This window comes from Periophthalmus magnuspinnatus, chromosome 21 (assembly GCF_009829125.3).
Source record: "Periophthalmus magnuspinnatus isolate fPerMag1 chromosome 21, fPerMag1.2.pri, whole genome shotgun sequence".
NCBI lineage: Eukaryota > Metazoa > Chordata > Actinopteri > Gobiiformes > Gobiidae > Periophthalmus > Periophthalmus magnuspinnatus.
Genome location: NC_047146.1, coordinates 31,919,932 through 31,939,226, shown reverse-complemented (window position 1 = coordinate 31,939,226; position 19,295 = coordinate 31,919,932). Strand labels below are relative to the sequence as shown.

Below are 19,295 nucleotides of genomic sequence, written 5' to 3'. Positions count from 1 at the left end.
CTTTGTGGCTTCACTTTGTCCCTTTATTGTGAAACGATCAATTCATTTGGATCTATTTTGATGGATGTGGAGACATATCAATGCTGGTCTATTTGACTATTACTTTTCACAGTGATGGACAGTTTGTCTTTAAGGAGTGGCTCCACATGTCCATCTGGTTGTATTGGTTTTGCAGTGTGTTGGCTATTAGCTGAACCGATATTGAAAGAAAAGAAAAATAGTGCAGGCAAAAGGAATGTCACATGGTTTTACAGAGCGAAAAAAGATAAAAATATTCAAAAAGGTCCATTTTAGTTGCGTGATCTTTAGTTATTTTGGTTAAAGTAACATGGATTCCATAGAAAAAGAAAGTTAAATCCATGTAGGTAGACACGTTTTATGCCATACTGTGGAATATTATAGCCAAAGAACAACATTTCCATGGAGACAAACAGCTAAGAGTCAGATTTGTGGAGATGCGAGCACGTTCACGGTAAAGACACGTGTTTTTCAGTGCAATAAAAACACCCAAAATGAATAAAACAAAACAAAAACAACTATATGTTTTTAATTTCTATTCTGTTTTTTGCGTAAGAAATTACAAAGTGGGGCTTTAAAGGGCCCATATTAGACTATTCGCAAACAGACCTGGAGTTGTGTTTTGTTTCATTCACACATGTTTAACACACAAACCCTACAGATTTAGGCTGAGTTCTTCTCTTATCCAGAAAACACTCTGTTCCACCTTGTGATGTCATCATGTGGTAATACAGGAAGTGCTCCACTGTGTTTTTAAACTCCACACACCTTCACTAGAATCACTTGGATCATTTAAGATGGAATTGTCTGAACTGAACTAAAGATAAATGGAGCTGTTCACTTGAAAACTACCACCTCATGACATCACGAGGTGGAACAGAGTGTAAATTGTTACTCAAACATGTGTGAATGAAACAAAACACAACCACCAGGTATGTTTTTGAGGAGGTAACAACATTATAACATGGCCCAAAGCTCACAAGAGTCCACTGTGTGCTATATTGGACCCTTTGGTAATACAGTACTTTAATATTCAAACAATAGTTATTTATATCAAACTCTCATTTTGTGCAAACCTATGAATAATCAGGACATTTGGATATCTTCTTCTGGATGTGGAGACGTATCACTGCCGGTCTATTTGACTTAGTTTTCACATGAATGCACAGTTTGCTCTGAGCTGACTGCTTCAGCTCAGTGTGTCACCGTCCCTCCTGTTAAACTGTGGCTCTAAGCAGGATTGTCGTGTATTATTGGAGAGACCACAGCTTCTCTGCAGGGCCCTGGTTTGTGATGGGCTGTGTGTTATCGTACACCGGGGCAAACTCAGCCCTCTGCTCTGCGTAAAAGGCTCCGGTTTCAGGGTTCACTTTGAGGCAGTAGCACTACCTCCTGGATACACTCAGGATACGAGAGCAAGGATAAAGATAGACGTGAATGACACTGTAAGAATGAAGTGAATATGACTGTTACCAAATCAAATGTTTACTTACACATCGACAAGAACTAATGGTTTACATCATTTCATTTTCCATAATATCTAAATATTCAATAAAAAACTGTTGTAACTGACCTTTCGTTTTTCAAATTTTAACCTCATTTTTCAAACTCAGAGATTAAACTAGAACATACACTTAACCCAGCAAAAACTTTCTGGATGCATTTAATTACAGTATTCTCATAGTATTCTTATAGTACGTGAAATATATTGGTATAGAAATTGAGACAAAGCCTGCACACTTAGTCCCAAACTGTATTTAATGAGTGACAATGTTTAGATCAGTAGATCTTAATAAAAAACAAAAGTAAAATCTGTCAACTGGACAAAAAGTTGCCTTACATCTGTCTGAAGGGAGGAGCTAACTACACTGAAACTGTAGTAAACAGCTATTGTTTACAGTGTCTGTACAGTACACTGTGCCTGTTCCCCATATAACGTCATTCTCAGACCCAAAGCAAACAAGGGAAACAAAGAGAACAATATAGCTAGCCAGTAGGCACATTAAGGCTGAATGACAATGCTAAGTACACTACCTGGCCAAAAAAACGTCGCCACCTGGATTTAACTAAACAAACGGTTTGGTGTTGCTGCAGTTGGTCAGGTCTAGGTTCAGGATCAGTCAGTGCTCAAAGAATGAGGTCAGCTGACACCTGAATATACTGAATGACCAGGTTATTCCATCAGTGGATTTGTTCCTCCCTGATGTCACGGGCATATTCTAAGATGAAAATACCAGGATTCATCAGGCTCAAATAGTGACAGAGTGGATCAGGAGCATGAGACGTCATTTTCACACATGGATTGTCCACCACAGAGTCCAGACCTTAACCCCATTGAGAATCTTTGGGATGAGCTGGAGAAGCTTTGTGCAGCGTCAGACTCGAACATCATCAATGCAACAGGTGAAAAAATAATGCAACATGAAATCAAAACAATGCCACAGTGAATGTGTGACGTATTCAAAGCTAAAGGAACAACCAAATATTAGAGTGTGTGACCTTTTGTTTTTGGTGGTGACATTTTCTTTGGCCATGCAGTGTATACTTAACTCCTCCCTTCACACAGATATAAGGCCGTGTCCAGCAGTAATCTGACCAGAACTGAAGAAACGGCTTGGACGAGCAGCAAAACGTCTTCACTCCTACAACTTTTTGTTCAGTGACAGATTTTACTTTTGTTTTTTACTCTGGATCAGACCTGGACAACTGAGGGATTACACAGACGTCAGTAGATCTTCCTCAGGTTATGGTTTTCTTTGTGTGCCATATACACTGTCTGCCCACTGAACAGCAAATCCAAGAGTGAGTCACAGGAGGTGTACACACAACACAATATTAACTGTACATAAAGCATAAATTAATCCGTTCACTAGATCAAGCAACGATAGTGTCATTGGGTAAGTAAAAATACGTAATAATAAGTGTTTAATGTCGTGTTCCTGATTCAAGCCACTAGGAGCTGGGTCTTTGGAGCTTAACCCGCTCTGTCCAGGTATATTTGAGGGAGGAGATAATGCGCTGTGAGATCATAATGGAAGTCAATGGATACACAAATTTATGAAACACACTCAGTGACTCACCAAAACTGATTGGATCGGGATGAAACTCACATATGTCTAAAAATCTGTAATATCAAACGGCTGTGTGAATTTTCATGCCAATCGAACAAGCTCAGCCAAAATGATCATGATAAATGTACCATCAGATACACACATATCCCTAAACAAAGACACGAGGGTTAAATAAATACTTTTTTTTCCCTTAGAAAGTGTATTGTAAAAGCAGAACGTTGTGAAAAAAATCAAACCATCACACCGTCCCCAGTTAAAACATTTGATCTTGTCATGATCCACGCATTTCCTGCCTCCTGTGTTGTTTCCCTGTGTGCTTTTCCCTTCCCCCACCTGCCTGAACCTGGAGCTGGGCGGAGTTCCTGGCTCCTCCCGCTCGCACCTGCATCCCATCAGCGCAATCAACCCCACCTGCCGTGGATAAGAGGGGCCAGGACCAGACACTCGGGGCCAGATCGTCCGTGTGTCAAACGTGATTATTCCTGCTTGTCTTTCGTACTCTCGTGTTACCTTTTTGATGCTGATTGGATTTTTGCTGCCCTCAGATTCCTGCTCCCTGGACCGTCCCAGCTCCTCTGCATCTGGCTCTGTTCCTGACCCCGTGTTCCTGCTCCGGTATTGTCTTGTCTTGTCTTGTCTCCACCACCTTGTCTTGTCCTGCACCCCAGCTAACACCTCGCCTCCCGCTCTGGTTCCTGCTCCCTGCCTCCGTCGCCCCCGGCTCCGTCCCTGTTCCTGTCTCCCGCTCCAGTACTGATTACTCCCTGTTCCTGTCCCGGCTCTCCGCGACGCATTCCCGGACTCTGGCTCGCACCCGGCACTTCGCCCCTCGCCGGTCTAACCTGTACTTGTCTGACATTTCACATTCTGTAAATAAACATTGTAAATTTGCCCCGAGTTCTGCACTTTTTGGTCCCACCTGCCCCAGCGTTACGACAGATCTATTCACTTTGGGATGAGCGCTGATTGGTTCTGGAAGGATGGTCATCATTACACACCATAATAAAAAAAAAAACATATCTCACCAATGTGGTAGAGTCCAATCCAGTCGGTAGCGTCCACCTCCTCTTTAATGTCCCAGGATATGACCAGATTTTGTCCTCTGTTCAGCGTAAACTCGAGCGTAGACGCCGTGAGCGAGGACCGACTTTGCGACGTTACCAGATCTGTGTCACTATTGGCTCTTGTCAGTCCGATAGGCCCGCTCACCACCGATGCATTGTCCACAGCCGCTGCGGTCGCCCCCCTTTCGGTCAAAGTTCGTAAGTTTTCGGGACTAAGGGTGTGGCGGAGATTGGGGCTACGTCTTCTCGGGGCAGATAAATGTTCGCGGCCCCCTACTGACAGGTTGGGGGCGTTGTGCGCACGTGTCCGGGGAGGCAGGACCGCAGTGGCAAGTGATGGGCGCATGGTGGAGTATAGAGCAAAAGCAACTATCAGACGAAAAAGCAGCTATGAAATCCACAAAAGCATCGTGCTGTGGTTATGGTTTCAGCGGGAGGACGTTGGGATTTGTCCAGTGAGACGGAGGGATCGTCCAGGTTCTCAACGGTCCAGTAGCAACGAGAACCTAAAAACAGGAAGATAAGAAAGGTAGAGATCAGTGAATCCCAACAGAACACACAGTATCACTAGAAAATGTTTGTTCATGTACTTTAACAATCAAAACAGTGGTTAGTTAGTTTTGAAAATAATTTTGATAGGACATAATATGGTTTGTTTATTTGTATGGGCTGGTAAAAAAGGACACTGTTGTGGTCATGTTCTTTAATGTGGAATTTTAGTATATGAAAATTGGACTTTTAGATGTTTTAACCATGTTATAGTTGTTTCTCCTTCTCTTTTACCTTCTCAAAGTTGTTTTTGGAGTGATTTGCATATTTGAACAATCTTTAATCACTTATTTTCACCGTATTGCTGATCAACTCCTGTTTTCACCACCACCGACACACGCCCACTGTGATGTATTTACTTCATTCTCCAATTTTATTGTCTTAATCAGTGATATGTGTAGGATTTGGCAGCGCTCGTTACTCGCCCTTTATGATCTGCAGCTCTTCACAAAGAGCCAACTTCACGGCTCTCGTGATGATGTTTACGCCAAAGTCAGCTCCCATTGGGCACCGCAGTTTTGTGATGTGAAAGTCAGTGGAATTGTTTCTTTTATGAAGTCGTTTTAGATGAATATTGTGATTTAAAATGTGTAATTATAACATAATGATCCATATGTGTCGTAGATTATAGATTATATAGTTCTTCTTTAATGACTTCTTACACATAAGCGTTAGCGTTGGTATGTCATGTTACAAAAGTTTTAAAAATGACACATTCCTGTGTTTTGAATCGACTTCCTGGTTTACACATAATGACATTATGTTTGTTGACTGTGCAGTCTGAGCTCATGACGGGGAGATCCTGAATCTGGAGCATTACTCAAACATGTGGCAAGGAAATAAAATACAAGAGTATAGAGGTATAGAGTGACTGGCTTGTAGGCTATATATGAAGAGACAACCTCTGTAATTTCACTGTGGTACTTTTACTTTGAGGTCATTGTTAGAGATCAGCTCTGCAGATTTAACATGTTAAAGGTTTAATATATAGAGAGTTTAATGTTCTAACGCTGTTCCCTCCTCACAAACAGACCTGGAGCTGTGTTTTGTTTCATTCACACATGTTTGAGTGACACTTTATTATTATTATGTTCCACCTTGTGATGTCATGAAGTGGTTGATTTTAAGCTAAAGTCTACCTTTTACCTTTAGTTCAGTAGAGATTGGCAATTCCAGGATTGAAATGATTCAAATGACTTAAGTGGTGTGTGGAGTTTAAAAACACAGTGGAGCACTTCCTGTATTACAACATGATGACATCACAAGGTGGAAAAGAGTTTTTTCTGTCTTTCTCTTGTGTGTTAAACATGTGTGAATGAAACAAAAAAACACAACTCCAGGTCTGTTTGAAATCAGAAAATAGAGTAATACAGGCCCTTTAATCTAACAGTATTTTCCACAACAACAATCACGACTTTGGGGTTAAAAAAAATCATTTCACGTGGCTATTTTAATCATAAACCAGGTCAACAATCTGGCAGTTCAACAGCAGATTCCAGCGTAGACTCCAGACCCCTCGTCCATCTCAGTTTTAAACCACATGAATTGTAGAATGTCAGTTGAACGCAACCTATTAAAAATCTGCAGCTTTTGACATGTCCACAGCTACATCTCTGAGCGGACGAGATTAGCAGAGCGCGAGCCGATCACGCACGCCGCATACAGGATTTACGGCAGAATAAAACCTTCATCACAGGAATACATAAATCCAAGCATCGCCTGCGCACGTGCCCAGGACTCGTACAGCCCCAGAGGACAGCCACAGAGCCACAGAGCCACAGAGCCACAGAGCCACAGAGCCACAGAGCCACAGAGCCACAGAGCCACAGAGCCACAGAGCCACAGAGCCACAGAGCCACAGAGCCACAGAGCCACAGACCCAGAGCACAGACCCAGAGCCACAGACCCAGAGCACAGACCCAGAGCCACAGACCCAGAGCCACAGAGCCACAGAGCCACAGAGCCACAGAGCCACAGAGCCACAGACCCAGAGCCACAGACCCAGAGCCACAGAGCCACAGAGCCAGAGCCACAGACCCAGAGCCACAGAGCCACAGACCCAGAGCCACAGACCCAGAGCCACAGACCCAGAGCCACAGACCCAGACCACACAGCCAGAACACAGCACCAGAGCGCAGACCAAGCTCATTTTAACAGGGAATAAATAGAAATGTGCTGAGCAATATACTGGGCAAGGCAAAGTAATTCAAAGTGCTTTACAGAATAAGAAAGACATTAAAATCACACAAATCAAAACATAAATAATCACAAATAATCATCATAATATTACCATTAAAACAAAAGTGGAGAATAAAAACCTTTCAGTCCTGGTTTAGTCCTGGTTTAGTCCTGGTTTAGTCCTGGTTTAGTCCTGGTTCAGTCCTGGTTTAGTCCTGGTTTAGTCCTCCTCATGTGAGATGTTTCATGTGGCTCATGTGGGAGATGTTCTTTGGTGCTGGTCCATGGAGAGACTTGTTCACACTGAGCTGCTTTAAAGTCTCTGAGCCACAGGAGCCACAGACCTGAGCCACAGGACACATGTGTGAAGTACTTCCTGGTTCTAGACCTGAGCACAGGACACATGTGTGAAGTACTGGGTCTCTCCAAGTCTGGTTTTGACAGCATACATTTGACTTGATTTTTTACATGTTTCATAGATGGTAAAAAGCTGCAAATGTTATTGATTTGATGTGGCTGTTAAAGTTCAAGTCTGAGTCCATTATTACCCCTAGATTTCTCTCCTGAGTTGAAGGTTTTAGAGAGAGACTGGAGGTGACGCTGACACTTTCTCTATGTTTCTGTGACTTGAGTCTCGTCTGAGTTTATCTGGAGAAAGTTGTTTTTCCTCCACACACTGATCTGTTGATGCAGTGAATCCACTGGTCCAGATTCACCTGCTGCAGTGAGACATAGATCTGACTCGTCTGCAGAGTTGTGTGTGACACATTATTGTTGTGTATTAACTGTCCTAACAGCAGCATGTAGAGACTGAACAACAGGGGTCCCAGGACTGACCCCTGGGGCACCCCACAGGTCAGGGACATTTTATCTGAGACACATTTCCCAATTTCAACTCTCTGTTGAAATTGGAAACCAGTTTGAAATTGGAACCAGTTTAGTGCCGTACCACAGATGCCCTCCCAGTCCTCTAGTTTCTGTAAGAGGATCCCATGATCCACAGTGTCAAAGGAAACACTCAGATCTAACACTTTGCCTGCATCAGTGTTCAGGCGGATGTCATTTGTCACCTTGATAATAGTAAGACTACATTTTTAGTACTTCTCATATTTACTTTTGTCACATTTGGAAAAGGATTTTATGCAGCGGTGGATTCTCAAATCTGAGGACTACAGGTGGAAATATAAAGCTAGAATCTGGTACAAGCATCTCTGCCTTTGCGCTGAATGTAATTGTACATTGTCCTATTAAATAAATAAATGAAATGAAACTTTTACTCTTTAAGCACATTTTTAAACGGGTACTTTAATACTTTTACGTAACTAGATTTTTTCGTGTGATACTTTCATTTGAGTATTTATTTGCGCTGGTGTGTTACATGTGTTACTTTTGTATAAGTAACACATGTGAGTACTTCTTCCACCACAGGTCTTTTAGTCGTGTTATAATGTCGTTACTTCCATAAAGACAGACCTGGAGTTGTGTTTTGTTTGATTCACACATGTTTGACTAACCCTTTATTATTCGTCTGTAACATCTCCAATCCTCAAAATGCTCTGTTCCACCTTGTGACGTCATGAAGTGATGGTTTTAAAATTAACTGCTGCGTTTGACCTTTTATTTAGTAGAGATTAGAAATTCCAGGTCTGAAATGATCCAAGTGATTCTAGTGAAGGTGTGTGGAGTTTAAAAACACAGTGGAGCACTTCCTGTATTACCACATGATGACATCACAAGGTGGAACTGAGTGTTTTCAGTTTGAGAGAAAAACTCAGACTAAATGTGCAGGGTTTGTGTGAATGAAACAAAACACAATGAGGAGCTCAAGTCACATGGGAGGAGCTCGGAGTAGAGACATTGTAGAGAAAATGTTCAAATGCAATAAAAAAAAACAACCTAACCCTCTGTTTTGAATTTAAAACAATATTAAATGGCACAAAAACACTGCTGACCAGAATCTAACCTTTCCACTAGGCCAAACGCAATGAAAACTATATTTAAACTCATTTATTTCTGAACGTAATCCAGTTTTAGCCAGAGCGTGGGGCCTGACCTGATGAAGGATTACTGATTGATTCTCAGAACATGAGCAGGAGGGGCTGACGGGTAAAACAAGTACAACACGAGCGTTTGAAAAGGAAATGATGCCACAAAGTTCAGGCGTTTATGGAGAGAGAAGCAAATCTGGCACCTGCATTGGAAAAAAAAAAAAAAAAAAAAGTTATTTAAGCAAGCCACAAATTTGGGATAATTTTTTTTTTGGATTTGAATAATAAAACATCTGGATTTGTTTTCTGTTTAAAAGTTTATCTGAAGAATGGAAATGAATATTAGGCCTGTCACAGTAACACATTTTAAAGTGCGATATATTTCTGAAATAAATAGACGATAAACGATAAGATTAAAACCAAAACATAAAGCAAAATTATCCCCCAAAAAAGTACGCAAGTAGCATAAATGTACACTATTGTTAAAAAACATGAGCTGCAAATAATACATAGCAGAAGGTGACACTTAAATAGTTAGTTTAGGTCCATAATAAGTTCATAATTCAAACTTCTACAGCTCAAATTTTATCGTATTTTATCGTATTTCATAAAATTAACCTGAAATTTCCCACAAAGAAAAGGTTCAGACAACACTGACTCCTAAAAATGATCGTTCCATCTGTAATTTATTGAACTTTAAGTGGATATAAAATCGTGACAGGTCTATTTTTGTTTTCATTTGTATTTCTAAAAGTTAATATTGGGTCGTTGTGAAGTTTACTCCATAAATAAACCTACACTGAAGAGTAAAATATGTAAATACTTGTGGATATATTTAGTCTCATTTATAGCACGTGTTGTTATTTCCTCTGAATATTTCTTGTATTGATTTGAGGCCGATCAAACTATTGATTTCCAACTGGAGAGGTCTATATGCAAAGTGAGATTGACAAGAAAATTGGTCAAATTGACGAGCAGTGGACGAGATGCTGGGGCTGGATTCTTGGTGATAGTTCGTCCGTGAATTCAAACAGATGATTTTGCGACGTATGTTTATGATAAAAGGATAATTTATTGTTTAGTTTCAATCCAGTACCTCATTTCTCCTCTTGAAGTTGTATCAATCTTTAATCACTTATTTTTAAGACGCCATATTGCTGATCAATCCCAGTTTTCACCTCCACCGGGACACGCCCACTGTGACGTACGCACTTTGCTCATCAATTTTATTTTGTTAATCGATGATACATGTAAGATTGGGCGGTGTTGCGTATCCATTTTAGTACAAATGAAAAAAAAAACCTGCGAGTCTCATACTGCGGTGATGTTTACGGCGACGTCAGGTCCCAGTGGACACCGCACTTTTCTAACGCAAAAATCAGCGGACGGGTTTCTTAGATGAATATTTTGATTTAAAATGTGTCTGCTTTATTTATCTGATTAACTGTTAATATCGTACGTTAACAAACCAGACACGTGTTCAGTTCTGTCTATGTGTTAGGTAACGCATGTCGCAGTTCACTTATTTGACCACTAGATGTAATACCTGTAAGAAAATGTACTTGACTCGTTTTCTTTTATACATTTCATATTTAATTTCCCCTTCATTTATAATCCCTTAAAGGTAATTTAAAGATAAAATGTCTGTTCTTGGTCTCAGATTTTGTAAAATAAATTCCCCCCAAAAAATGCGACTTATATGTTTTTTTCTTCCTTATTACGCATTTTTTCAGTGGTGCGACTTATACTCCAGAGCGACGTATAGTCCGGAAATATGGTAATGATCCACAGGTGTCATAAATTATAATTGTAGCGCAGACACAAGCACAACAGGACTACTTTAATATCGATACAGATAAACCGATGAGTTTTGCGTTGAAATGCTTTGAAACTCCTGGGATGTGTGTACTCGAGTCCTGTTTGCTGATTTGTTAATTTTACGTTAATCTTTACGTTTCCTTACTGGCTAATTTGAAATACAACTGAAATTATCAAAAAAATAAATATACATATGTGCGGACAAAATTATTAAACAGCATTTTTGAGAAATTTTTCGATTTTAATGTAGCAATACAGGTTTTTATTCTGCACTTTTCTCCTTTATTGTTACTTTTATGATGATTATTTGTGATTATTTATGTTTTGATTTGTTGTATTGTGATTTTAATGTCTTTTTTTTATCCTGTAGAACATTTTGAAGTACCTTGTGTATGACTTGTGCTGTACAAATAAACTTTCCTTGCCTATATTTTTGCATGAGAATCAATCATTTTCTATTTCCACGCGTCACTTTTGTACATTACTGTTGAATTGTTGTTTTTCTGGGACCAGTCACAGCTGAGTCTGCAGTGCCACTAATAAAACTAAAGCTGAAATCAGAATAAATCACAGTAGTATCTCCGTGGGTCAAACGAGTACACCAGGAGCTCCCACACACCTCGACACCCCGCTCATTTATCAGTGCAGTGTTTACAGGCACGTGGGGAATCCTGGCGTCCTCTCCGCCCGCCGCACATGAGCCCGTGTGGTACGTGTGGTACCTGTGGTCACATGACTGCAGTAGTTTATGCCCGACAGACCGGGGCACCTTGGGATCTGGCACAAACCCATCCGCTCATACGCCGTGCACTGCCTGAAGTGGCTTACTGACACATAAAGTAAAAATAAAGGCATGAATGAGGCTGATACTCCATCACGCTTGACAATATGGTGCGTTTGAACAGGGGTCAGAGGTCAGCGGCCGTTTGAGTGGATTTTATATCAGTATCTTATCGTTTATAGCAAAAGAATCAAGTCAAAGTTTTTAGAGTCAGTTTGTTTCCACAGCCGTCCAGGAAATGTATCTGTATCTTTATGTATCTGTACTTTACTTAAGTACATTTTACAGTGGATACTTTTTACTTTTGCTTCACGACATTTGACAGCAGATATCTGAACTTTATACTTCACTGTATTTTTGAACAGGACTGAAAAGTAAAAGTATTTTTTTAATTGTCTGAGGGGTTTATTCTTAAAACGTTTTATCAAAATATACAAATAAAAACAGAGAAAACCATCGATTCAATTAGTTTTACTGAACAAACTTCACCTCAAATCTTTATCAAAATCAAAACATATGAAGCGTTATCACATCTAAAAATCTGTGCAAAATACTTTTACTTTTTACTCTTTAAGTCATTTTTAAACGGTTACTTTATTACTTTTACTCCAGTAGATTTAATCGTGTCAAACACAGTACTGGACTATTCTCATAGAAAAACAAGATGTAACGAACACGTCCTACTTTTTAAACATATATTCCAAATCTTATTGCAATACTTTTTCTTTCTTTTTTTTTTTTCAGAATGGTGCTGCCTGACTCCACACTCCTGCAGACTGAAAATGACTCCTACAAAACATCTCACTCTGTCCTAGTCTGAACTTAAAGGCATAAAACAGTTTGTCCAACATTCCAGTGCAGTATATGAGTCATTCTACAAACTCAAGGTCCAGCTTCACCCGAGAGCCAAAGAGAGCCAAACAGAGCCAAACCGAGCCATACAGAGACATACAGAGACATACAGAGCCAAACAGAGCCAAACAGAGCCAAACAGAGCCAAACAGAGCCAAAGAGAGCCACTCTTTTGGGTGTTTTTGGGCATTTCAGCCGGGGGCAAACCGTCTGGGTGACGTTCAAGTGTTGCACATAATGAGATTGGACCAGAACATTAATCAGAAAAGTGGAGAAAAGTGCGACTCTTTGCTCTGTTTACCTTTACTCTGTTTACCTTTCTACATTTTTTAACCTTTCTGCTGTCACTCTGGTACTTTTATTCTTCTCAATATCCTCATTTTTGCACATCTCCAGAGCAGCACTCACATCCATTTTCTGATCTCTGTCCCCGCCTCCTCTGCCCCGTGCACTGAGGCCTCCTGTGTTTGGGATGAGTCATTTCTTGAAGGTATTCCTCACACGTCTTGTCAGAAGTAGCCGATCGCTATCACCGACAGCTCGTTTGTAATGCACACAGTTCAGTGAATGGGAATTTCAATGGATTTTAAAGTATACGGACAGATAAGAGTTTGAGAGGCTCACGATTCGCCCGTGAGTCACACACCGCTGCTGGTTTGGTCTTTTTGAACGGTCTACGATACGAGCCGGGTCTGCGAACTAGATGTAGAACGTTTCATCGACATTGTGGGTTTTGTCGGGGAGAAAACAAATTGCAAACGTACAGCACTTCAGAGTCACACTGAGATCCAACATTTATGTAAATTTGTGATATAGCGAGGGACAACTGTAAACCAAAGTGAGTCTGAACATCACCTTATCTCTTTTCCTAAACATGGGGAATCGGCATTTCAGTTTTGGAACAGTTTTCTTGAAGATGTGAGACAGACCTCTGCTCCGACGATGTTCAAATATAGACACGAAATGGTTTGTTTAGATGTGCAGGTGAATGAAAGGATTCTATCTGAACTCTTATCATTTATAATGTTACACTGTTTTCTGATGTTATTATAATGTTTCCTCCTCAAAAACACACCTGGAGTTGTGTTTTGTTTCATTCACACATGTTTAACACACAAATTCTGCATATTTAAGCTTCTATTCTTAATCGGAAAACACTCCGTTCCACCTTGTGATGTCATCATGTGGTGATACAGGAAGTGCTCCACTGTGTTTTTAAACTCCACACACCTTCACTAGAATCATTTTGATCATTTCATCCCTGGAGTTGCCAATCTCTACTGAACTAAAGGTAAAAGGAGCTGTTCACTTGAAAACTCCCACTTGATGACATCACAAGGTGGAGGAGTGTTTTGAGTTTTGTAGATGTTACAGACTAATAATAAAGTGTGACTCAAACATGTGTGAATGAAACAAAACACAACTCCAGGTCTGTTTTTGAGGAGGGAACAACATTATAACACGACACATAAGCTCACGAGAGTCTATTATTATTATTATTATTATTATTATTATTATTATTATTATTATTATTATTATTATTATTATTATTATTATTATTATTATTATTATTTTATTTTATTTTATTTTATTTTTTTCCTTTTTCTATATTCTCTATACCTTTCTCACTTACAAATGACTAGTACTAGCGCTCTCCTCTGCCGTCTCCACCTCACCCCCACCAAAATCACAGGAATGTCTAACACACACACACACACACACACACCCCTACACACACACATACATACACACCCACACACACACGCACACACACACCCACATACATACATACACACACACACGCACAACACAGACTTGTCACACACAACTGTAAATAGCCGTTACGTCGACAAACCATGTTGTGTCTTGGTGTGTTTTTGTCTTACCAACACTTGTCACTATTGTATATGTATGGTCACTATGTTTGTATGTCTTGCATAAAATAAAATAACATAAAATAAAATAAAATAAAATAAAATAAAATAAAATAAAATAAAAAAAATAAATAAAATGAAATGAAAAAATAAATAAATAAATAAATTAAATAAAAAAAAAAAATGTGTTACTCAAACATATGTGAATGAAACAACTCCAGGTCTGTTTTTGCTGAGCTAACAGGATTATAAATGGTTTTAAGCTCACAAGAGTCAATTTTGTGTCATATAAAACCCTTATTCACTTATTTCTATATTAAACACAAACTCATCCATCTTGTTCTGTAAAGCTCTTTGAATTACCCATAAATTTGGCTTTAAAAAATGAAACAGCTGAACGTTGGACTCCTCGGCTGCGTGAGTGATTGTTTTGGTTCGGTATAAACTGACCGATGCCAAATGGATAAAGAATGTGTTGCATTTACCAAACAGCTCTGACCCTGGTCGCTCCCGTTTGAACCTGTCAGACCAAACTAATCCAACTCAACTATGGCTTTAATTTATGATGTTTCCTTCACCAAAGCACCGGATGTGATGGAGCGTCCTGTGATAACGATGTGGCTCCTCCCCTGACCGTGTGTTTAAGAAGGACGTGGACGAGTAAGACACTGTTTATATTTGATTAAAAATAGTACTCTTGGCTTTCTCCCACTGACCAAACACAGAACTACTGTGACCACAAACTTGACTACACTTTTGGACGCTAAAACAGGCTATAATGGATAAATAAATATAAAAAAATGCAAGTTTGATAAGAACGTCTGGAGTTTGTCTCATGTAGGGTCTGTGGGATGAACTGTGTGAAATATGGAAAGAAAATTATATAGAACAATTTCAATTTATATGTTTGTGTTCTGTTGTTGTTGTGTTGTAGTTGTGACATTTTGGATGTTTTCAGTCTGATGTTGTTCAGATAAACACAAAAACAACTGGTCAAAGTGATGAGAGCAGAGTCAGAATGTGTCAAATGTGAATCACCAACAGCTGAATCACCAGGAGGGGGCCCCAGAGACACATTCAGCTTAGGGCCCCCTGAAATCTAGAGCCGGCCCTGAGCGGGAGTACGTGGGAAAGAGCCCGTCTACATCTTTAAGTACAGAGCTGCGTTAAACAGTAAAACAGTGACTCAAAATATGTCAGTCTCTCCAGTATATTTACTCCGACAGAAGGACAGTCAGTATTCAGTGTGACTCTGAAGTGCTGTACGTTTGCAATTTGTTTTCTCCCCGACAAAACCCACAATGTCGATGAAACGCTCTGCACCGACAAAGACGCCTACGAAGGTTTGAACTTTGAGAGAGTTTAAACGAGAGAGAAATGTGAGAAAATGTTAACGCCTGTGTGAGAAAAGTGTATAAAGTGTGTGGTGAGGGGTACGAGACACAATAACAGTCACCAGTTTCTTTTCCTAATCATCCTTTTGTCATAAACTAAAACGCAAACTAAAAATCTACACTTTTGGGTCACATAATCTGTCCTTTGTCTGGGTCTCCACGGAGATGTTATCGTTTCCCTTGAATGTTCCACAGTTTGGCATTAAATCTTTTCTAATATATCCAATGATGTTAAATTGTCCGCTGCGTTCTCTCTGTGAGGAACGTCCACTCTCATTTGTCGTCACCTGCGTGTCCCCGTGGCAATAGATCAGTTTAATTAAATATTGTAGAACTTTCCTGGCAAATCAATACGATTTCTATAGAGACAAGCAGGTGACAGACCATACTAAAAGTTACATAGTGCAGCTTTAAAGGTCCGATATTACACAAAATTGACTCTTGTGAGATTTTAGTCGTGTTATAATGTTGTTAGCGCATCAAAAACAGACCTGGAGTTGTGTTTTGTTTCATTCACACATGTTTGAGTCACACTTTATCATTAGTCTGTTACATCTCCAAAGCTCAAAATGCGACGTTCCACCTTGTGATGTCATCAAGTGGTAGTTTTCAAGTTAACAGCTACTTTTTACCTTTGGTTCAGTAAAGATCGACAACTCCAGGCCTGAAATGATCCAAATGATTCTAGAAATTAAAATGCGTGGAGTTTAAAAACACAGCGGAGCACTTCCTGTATCACCACATGATGACATCACAAGGTGGAACGGAGTGTTTTCAGTCTGAGAAAAGAACTCAGCCGAAATCTGCAGGTTTGCTTGTGTTAAACATGTGAGAATGAAACAAAAAGACACAATTCCAGGTCTGTTTTTGACGAGGAAACGGGCCCTTTAATCAAACACAGTGAATGAAAATGAGATTACACATCGATTATTATGATGGATTTCCTTTGGGCTGTTCTGATCCACAGCAAAAGACGAAGTTTAAATCTGTCGTAGGAGTGAAGACGTTTAGCTGCTCGTCCAAGCCTTGGACGAGCAGCTAAACGTCTTCACTCCTACAACGTTTTTTTCCCCCATTTGACACATTTAAACTTCATTTTTTGCAACTGTACGACATTAAACGAACTACCTGACTCTATAAAACACATGTAAGTGGGCTCGCCTCTCCACAGACCTGACCTGTAACTTGCCCTGGTAACATATTTTCCTCATCTTCCTCATGCTACTTACATTTACTCCAGAAAAAAAAATAAAAAAAGATAAAAATAAAGCACATTTTCAGATTAGACAACAGCATCTTCAGTAGACCTGACCCTCTCCCACGAAAGTTACACAGTGCCTCTTTAAACAAGCCGAATCCTGTGTGTTTTTCAGTGTGAGGTAAACATTCTCGGGCTGTACCTGGTTTTTGCAGGTCTCAGCTGTGCGTTCGCAGACAACAGCAAACGTGAAAAAGACGGAATAAGCAAAGATTCTCTCCAAAGATTCGCCCTGTCGCAGTCATTTCACAACAACACGTTTCAAACTAGTCTTTTTTTTGTTTTTTTTTTTGTTTTTTGGCCACGTAAACAACTGCAAACACTTCTTTTTTTTGGTGTGTTTTTGCAGCCATATTGCATCTTTGGGCAGCCGTGAAGGTAACCCCCACTTGCGAGCCCAATCACGTCAGCAAAATCCGGTTACATAACAGTTTTCTTCCAAGTTTAATCTGCTGTTTTTTTTTCTTTTTTTGCGCACATGACTGACCAGGAGCAGGGGCAGGAGCAGGAGCAGGGGCAGGAGCAGGGGCAGGAGCACAGCACTGCATCCAGGTGTCAGCGCACGCTATTGGATTTCTGTGGGAATTCCCTACGTCATTTTCTATATGGTTTTACGCATGAAGCCAAATGATCGACCCGCGGTTAATCACGTTTCTGTGTCAATATTTCCCAGCGCTGTCATGTTTCCTGAAAGCCACGCGAGGTAATAACAAAGCTGCTGTAGTTCTGGTGGTGCTGGTGGTGGTGCTGGTGGTGTCGGTGTGGGCTGTGCGCTGGAGAAACAGGCAGCGGCGCTTACCTTTTTTTTTGCTGCAGCAGCGGTGGAGAGGAAAAAATGCGGACGCACGGTTGGAGGGATGGATGGATGGATAGATGGAGGGATGGCACCTGCTCCGTGCGACTCGACTCAGCTCGTTATCCCGCAGTCCAAACGAGGCAAGACGGGTGGGGTGTCGCGCTATGCCACCCTCCTCCGTCCCTCCCTCCCTCTCTCCTCTTCTCTCCTTCCTTCTGTGCTTCTTCTCCTGCTGCTGCTGCTCCTGTGTCACAGCCTCAGCATGTGCAGTTTTTTGGGTGCACGCAGTATGGAGACGAGGCTGCAGCAGTGGAGAAGGAGACGGGGAAGGTGTGTGTGCGCATTGGCTGCTGTTACGCACGCCCGCCGCAGTCCGTCCGCTGCTGCTGATGGCTCCACAGTCACTTCTTTATCTTATTCCCTGTGCACTTGGCGCCGCAGTCTCTCCGCAGGTTCGCCGCGTCCTCCCCTCCAGATGCAGAGGCTAAATAAATCCGCCTGGCTCCAGCAGCTGCAGCCTGACTGTGCCCGGCGGAGAATGGCGTCATGAGATTTGCATTTATTCGCAGTGCCGCTCGTAATTCACTCCCGAGACCATCCTATAGGAGCTCAGATGGAGTTTTCTGTTACATATTCCAGTGCATATTAATGTGGGGAAATGCCAAAGTGGGCGGTGACTCGGCGCAAGGAGACTGCAGTGTTATAATCAACCTGTGGCGCGCTGTACACGACCAAAACGCACCAAATCCACGCGGATAATGGCATTTTTCATCCACGCAGACTACAATTTGAGTAGGGTCGGTCTGTTAAAGATGGATTATGTAACTTTTCTAGGGGTTGTGTTTCCATAGAGATGCCTGTATTGCATTAAACTTATCGATTTCCCTGGAAACACGCGACAAATGACACTGAAAAACTGCAAAAAAAGATTGATCCATGCGTGAATTTAGAATGATTTAACCATACTGTGGGACATTACAGGCAAAGCAAGAACATCACCATGGAAACAAACAGATGACAGACATTCAGACAGCAAAAAAGTTACACATTAGACAGTTGAAATGTCATTTACATTTCTAATACTTTTAAATAATATTTAATTAAACTGAACCCACTTTTTGGTTCTTCTTTGTGTAATTTTGTACCAGTGTAGTCCAATTTTAGACCTGGTTTAGTCCTGGTTTAGTCCTAGAATAGTCCTGTTATAGACCTGGTTTAGATACACAAAAAGCCTAATCTTTTTCTCACATGGTTCTTAAAGAAAAGTTGAGTTACACAACTTTAATCACAAATTATCCCAGATTAGAGCTAATGTTATAAAGGGAAAACATCTTAATTTAATATAATCTACAATTTCAACCATTGTATTCAACCAAAGTTTTGTTTAGTTTTGTTTCACTTGAGTTTTTTTGAGTCTCCTGTCGCAGACTCTGTCCATGGTCCTGGTGAGACACAGCGCCCCATGGTGGACAGTCGAGGAGGTGCAGCCTCGTGTCATGGCCTGGATTCAGTCAAATTAAACTAAACACTGTGAATCTGGTGATAAAATACAATACTAGTGTGAAATTGGGAGTTTGTACTGGTCAAGATACAGAGACACGTCAAACTTAATATTTCAACTTAAAGCAGAATAGAAAGCTGCAAATTGAATGAT

At 40.6% G+C, this 19,295-nt stretch overlaps 1 protein-coding gene across 1 annotated transcript in view; it reads right to left on the bottom strand.

Moving 5' to 3' along the window:
* hecw2a (HECT, C2 and WW domain containing E3 ubiquitin protein ligase 2a) overlaps positions 1–4,499 on the bottom strand; it is a 43,796-nt gene extending 39,297 nt beyond the window's left edge. The window contains exon 1 of the mRNA XM_055230400.1: positions 4,115–4,499. Within this exon, the coding sequence (XP_055086375.1) occupies positions 4,115–4,499 (385 nt within the window). The remainder of the gene's footprint in view (positions 1–4,114) is intronic.
* Between the last annotated feature and the right edge of the window lie 14,796 nt (positions 4,500–19,295).